Consider the following 5,982-nt stretch of genomic DNA (forward strand, 5'->3'; position numbering starts at 1 on the left):
AAGACTTCTAGCTATAAATTGTTTGTAGTAGTCCTGGAAATTCAGTTATTAAACTGTGAATGGCACTGCTTATCAGGAGCTGTGGATGACTGATGAGCAGTAATCATCAAGGACCCCAGGAGGCAGAGAGAAGCAGCCAGTCTTCTTTCTGTTAACTAAAAATCACATCTAGCATTACATTTGTCTTTTTTTTTTTTTTTAAGAAACCAAACCAGTTTGAAAAAAAAAATTGTCACCTGGCCGACTAAGAACAAGTTCATGTTTCTGTAGTTCTATACCATCTGTATGCATGCCTACTACTTACAGATGACATACATAACCATGAAGTGACTGTCTGGTTTTTTGGTTTTTTTCCTATCACTGGGAGCCTCTCCTGGCTCTGAAGAGGAAGGCTAGGCTGGCCAGTTGGGGACTGTGCTCAAGGGTGGCTAATTGAATGAGTTTACTCAGAATTATGAGTGCGGTCTAAATCAAAGATCAAGTGGAAGATCAAGTACGATATGGAAGCACAAGGGTCATTAGGCCCAAATGTCATTTGACAGATACTTAAGGATTTACCTTAGGTCAGTCATTGGGCCAGGGCCTTACTAGTGAATAAGGCAGAATCTCTGCCTGGAATCAACAGTCTAGTAGACATTTAGGCAAACAGGCAAGTATAAAATGTGCTAAGATTGGGGAGCCTGGGTTGCTCAGTCAGTTAAGCACCCGACTTCAGCTCAGGTCATGATCTCACAGCTTGTGAGTTCAAGCCCCGCGTCGGACTCCGTACTGACAGCTCAGAGCCTGGAACCTGCTTCAGGTTCTGTCCCTCTCTCTCTCTCTCTCTGCCCCTCCCTCACTCGCACTCTGTCTCTCCCTTTCCCAAAAATAAATAAGCATTAAAAAAAAATTCTAAAATGTGCTAAGATAAAGTGATCCGGAGGATGCTAGAGAGGCATATATTCAGAGGAACAGTTAGCCTAATGTTGGCAGATCCACTTCTCTAAGGATAGGACGATAAGGCTTCTGCTACTTGTTAGGATGAATAAAGATGCAAGAAAACCTCTCACATCTGTTGTAATGATGACCAGATAAAACAAAAATCATACTTTTCCATGGGGCTGTTGGAAAGCAGTGGATGGAATAAGAGCTTAATGAACTAAATTCTATAGAGATGTCGGGTCTAGAGGGACAAAAACAAATCACTTAGGCCTACATCCCACCCCCAAGGTTGTTAAGAAAGCAGCAGTAGAGAGAATACACTAAGTCTTGCACATTCTCGTGGTGCTTGGATTCCTGGGCCTTGCTGAAGTCGAATACAAAGGCAAACCAAAATGTTCTGAAACCATAGACCATTCCCCTCTAACTCAAATATTGACAAGATAAAGAGCTCAAGCCTTTGCAGGAGACCAGGAGTTGGGCTAATTCCAAGTGAACTCAATCTAATTAAAACTATAGCCTAGCACCAGTTCAACTCAGGTTTTGAAAGAGTTCCTCACTTAATCTCCATTGTTCCTTTTTTTTCCCCCACCATTTCCGGAATAAAAATTAAAATTATGTATCATCCCCAAATGTAGGCAATATAACACATAATCAAGAAAAAGCCAACAGAAGCAGACATAATAGCTGAACCAGATATGAGAATCATTAGATAAGAACTTGAAAGTGACAATTATAAATTAGTTTTAAAAAATATATACAGGGGTGCTCATTTCGGCAGCACATATACTAAAATTGGAATGATACAGAGAAGATTAGCATGGCCCCTGCGCAAGGGTGACACGCAAATTCGTGAAGCTTCCATATTTTTGAGGACTTTAAGATACAAAATAGATGAACATAAGGGAAGGGGAGCAAAAATAATATAAAAACATAAAGGGGGACAAAACATAAGAGACTCTTAAACATGGAGAACAAACAGAGGGTTAATGGAGGGCTTGTGGAGGGGGGATGGGCTAAATGGGTAAGGGGCACTAAGGAATCTACCCCTGAAATCATTGTTGCACTATATGAAAACTAACTTGGTTATAAATTAAAAAATAAATTAAATAAAATGGTTATACACACACACACACACACACACACACACACACACACATACAGGGCAAGATGGGTGCAGGGAATTTCAGGAGAAAAATAGAAACTCCTAAAAATGGACATTTTAGAACTGAAAAATCTAAAATAAAAATTCATTGGATAAGTAGTTTTATAATAAACTGAACACTAGAAAACAAGGTATCAGTAAGTTTGAAGATAAGTCGATAAGAATTATCTACTCTGAAGCACAGGGAGAAAAAAATGAGCAGAGCATCAATGAACTTTGGACAGTGTCAAGTGATCTAACATACATGTATTTTGGAGTTCCAGAAAAGAAGAGGAAATGTGACAGAAAAAAACTTTGTTTTGAAAACTTAATGGCCAAAAAATATTCCAAAATTTAAAACATCAAACCACAGATGTGAGCTCAGCAAATTTGAAGAGGGATAAATACAAAGAAAATTACATCCAAGTTCACAGTATTCAAACCGTTGAAAACAAGGATAAAGGAGATGAGAATAAGTAGGAGTTAGGCAGGGGTGGTCAGGGAACAAGGGAGATTGTTCTAGGCAAAGGAGACAACATATTTAATTCCCAGAGCAATTCCTGGTTTCAAGAACTTAAAGAAATTTGGGGGAGTTAAATGGAGGGAATAGTGAGAAGTGAGGTTAGAGAGGTGAGCAAGAGCCATACAGAGGGCCTTGTAAGCACATTAAAGTGAGAGAAATGAGAAGCAAAATTATATCCTGTGTAATATAATCAGGTTTGTCTTTTAAACAGTCACTATATGGCTACGATGTGTTTCAGTTAGAGCAACACAGATGGAGGCAGGAAGAGGCTATTACAGAAACCCAGGCATCAGAGAATGTTGGAACTTGAGATGTGGCTGTATAGACGGAAAATTACAACGAAGGGGATCACATGTTGGTTTGGTGGCTGTTCCTAGGTCCTATAGGTGCTAAGCTGAACCGTCAAAATCTGAGCCAAGATCTTCAAACCCCTTGATGCAAAATTCTGTCCAGGTGTCTGTCTGTTGTACCTTTTTGATGATCTAAGTGAAAAACAAACAAACAAACAAAAAAACCCACTTTCATCGGTTTTTGCCTCACTTGTAGCATTTGACATTTTATTTCATGTTTAAAGTCCTTAGGAAACAAGTTTTGTGTCCTGCTTCAGGGCATTAACCTCTCCAGCGCAGCAGGCTAAACCTGACTCAATCTTTGTATTCCCCACAGGACCTAAAGGAGAGTACCCAGGATTTAGCAGCATTTTAAAAATGTATAGGTTTTATTAACGAATGACTTTGCAATTCATATGACAGGACTAAGCAGGAATAATCTTACCCAGACTCAGTGTTTTTTTTTTTTTTTCTTTTTACCCCCTTTTAAAGACTTTACTGCTAAACCTACAGTCTTTCCCCACCCCGCGCGCGCATTTGCGTCTGACGTAGTCACAATCCCGATTTGAACTACCAATCCCAGAATGCCGCGCAAAGAGCCGGGTTCTACGGGAGCAGCGGCGTGATTGGCAAGCGGAGGCGTTTCCTTCCGGTGGGAAGGGCCCTGGAGGTGGGGACTAGGGGGAGGTGTTTGGACATTATTACCGGGTTGGGCGGGCCCGGTCTAGGAGGGGTTTGTGGGTGAGCCCGGGGTCCCCCGCCCGCTGAGGAGATGGATGAGGACGGGCTTCCCCTCATGGGGTCAGGCATAGACCTGACGAAGGTTTGTAAACGACCGAGTTGAACTTAGGCGACCTGGGAGGAGGATGGGGAAGGAAACTTCGGTTCCCAGGGACACACCACCTCTCCATATCCAACCCTGTCCCTGGCCCCGGGCCTCTCTGGTCCTGCCCTCGGGAGGGAAGAGTCCCACAGTTCACCTTAAAAAGGGGTCCCTCCTGATCTGTTTAAAGGGGTGGTGTACTTTTTCTGGTCTTTGCTTCCCGTATTAGGAGTCGCTCTACGCTCCGGTTACACGACGGCGATAGGAGCAGGTTGCGACCTCTAACCCTACCTCTTTTATATGGCCCGCAAGTTTTGTGTGTTTATGTGTGTTGCCTTTTATCTGTTAAAGTTCACGTTTGTGAATCCAAAGCGCATACTCAAACTTTGCGGCTTCTGTCATCAGACGCCCCACCCCACAGTTTAGGAAAACGAGTTAGTGACTATTCGTAGTACTTAGAGTAACTCATATAATACAGCAAAAATGCCCCGTTATTATTATTATATATAATTGACGTCAAAGGGTTTGCACGGTGTACTTCCTCCTGTACAAATCATGTTTGTTTTTACATGACACAGGTGCCAGCTATTCAACAGAAAAGAACGGTGGCATTTCTAAACCAATTTGTGGTGCACACTGTACAGTTCCTCAACCGCTTTTCTACAGTTTGTGAGGAGGTAGGTCTCGTGATACTGGTTTAATGAGGAGCCTAGAAATCATCTTGTACTTTTGGAGGTGGCAAATGAGTAAAACAAGAACTGCAGTGTAGGTACTCATGTACCATGACCTCTTGTCATCCAGTTATTGGGATAACATACCTTAAATCCTCTTTGATTCTATATCATCAATCTTGCACCCCACCTCTGCTGAATTAATTTACTAGAGGCCTTTGTGAGATAGTTCAGTAAGGCTTATGTGCCTAAAGAGAACAAAAGGAATAACAGGGTTTCACAATTGAAAACATTTTTTTTAATTTTGAAATTTTACATGTTTTCGCCAGAGATGTATATTTTTACATACACATAGTTTTCAGTCTATATTAAAATTATTTTACATTTCTTGATCCAGAAGATGGTTGGGGAAGTAGCCTCGAAACATAACTTTAGTATCAAATATAATTATGAAAATAATGAAAATACTTTCAGCAAATGACTTGTGAAGTGAGGACTGAGTACCTAGTTTAAGGATTAGATATCAGATTCAAGGAGCCCTGTTTTTTCTTAAAAAGCCAAAAAAAAGAGAATGGGGAAGAAAATGGGAACCCTGGGTTGAAGTTGGATTTAAAAAGGAGAAAGAGGAGTAAAATGAGATCATACACAAGTGAGTCACTAAAAATAGTATTTAGTTCATTCGGTCTTATTTATAAGGTATAGCTTTCGCAAGTAGTTTTTGTTACACGTGTTGTTATTAACAAAAATTGCATGGAGACAGGAAAACTATTTTCATTTGTATAACATCTTATTTTTGTCTAGTTAACAATCTCTAGTCAAAATCTCTTCTGCCTTCTCACTAAAACAAAAGAAAGTGAACTATGATGATGATAGAGTAAGAGACTCAGTTCATTATATTTTATCTAAGCACCAGAGGCTAGGCGCTTGCTTCCAGGAGTTTTATCTCCTACTGCTGCTTCTCTAAATGGGATATAGAATTGACTGACTAAAGAGCAGTAAGCCAAGGATTTAGTCCTTCACTTTTTATACCAGGGTAGGGTGGAGAGAGACAATTCAAGGATCGGTAGCAGAGAGGAGCAAATACTCCATCCACATGCTCCTCCTCACCAGGTTAAAAAAATAAAACAACCAGCAAACACAGCTATGAGGGCAACTTGATTAAGCTGCCCTGAGGCAGGAATAGCCCCTCACCTTTGTAGTGCTTAACAATTTTCACTGCCTAGGAAATGAGTGCTATTTACTGAAGACTAAATCCAGTATAACAATAATCCTGTCTTGTTTATTGCTTGCTTATGCATTACCAGAGCCTCCTGATTCACTCTTTAACCCCCTCTGTTCCTCTCTCAACTTTCCCTCAACTGTTTTGAGTATTTCACTATTCCCTAGTTCTTCCCTGAACCCTAGAGAAAAGTTTGTTGACCAAAAACTCATGAAGTTTACAGGTAGTTTATCGCCTTTTTCTCCTTAATGGGTGGTGGTCTAGGGTTGACTCTAGTCAACTATACTCACTGTTTACAATGAGTGACTATAACTCATTGTTTACAATTCATATTTTAGCAGTTTGGATATTTATG

The 5,982-nt window shown here is 40.5% G+C and overlaps 1 protein-coding gene and 1 non-coding gene across 8 annotated transcripts in view; both read left to right on the plus strand.

The window, feature by feature from the left end:
- Positions 1 to 1,683: 1,683 nt before the first annotated feature.
- On the plus strand, positions 1,684 to 1,789 carry LOC121041173 (U6 spliceosomal RNA). Its single transcript, XR_005795599.1, has one exon. It is a non-coding gene; the product is annotated as a U6 spliceosomal RNA (small nuclear RNA).
- A 1,818-nt stretch (positions 1,790 to 3,607) lies between these two features.
- WASHC3 (WASH complex subunit 3) overlaps positions 3,608 to 5,982 on the plus strand; it is a 97,120-nt gene continuing 94,745 nt past the window's right edge. For 5 of the 7 annotated variants that reach the window (XR_005795347.1, XM_040491075.1, XM_040491074.1 and 2 more), the window contains exons 1-2: positions 3,609 to 3,737; positions 4,316 to 4,414. Coding sequence is in view for 6 of the 7 variants with exons in the window: in XM_040491075.1 (XP_040347009.1) it covers positions 3,687 to 3,737; positions 4,316 to 4,414 (150 nt within the window). In the remaining variant the exon portion in view is untranslated. Of the gene's footprint in view, positions 3,738 to 4,315; positions 4,415 to 5,982 lie in introns of all 7 variants that reach the window. The other 2 variants (XM_040491072.1, XM_040491076.1) reach the window with 1 other exon arrangement.

This window comes from Herpailurus yagouaroundi, unplaced genomic scaffold, assembly GCF_014898765.1.
Source record: "Herpailurus yagouaroundi ecotype Mexico unplaced genomic scaffold, PumYag 182, whole genome shotgun sequence".
In the NCBI taxonomy this organism is placed as follows: domain Eukaryota; kingdom Metazoa; phylum Chordata; class Mammalia; order Carnivora; family Felidae; genus Herpailurus; species Herpailurus yagouaroundi.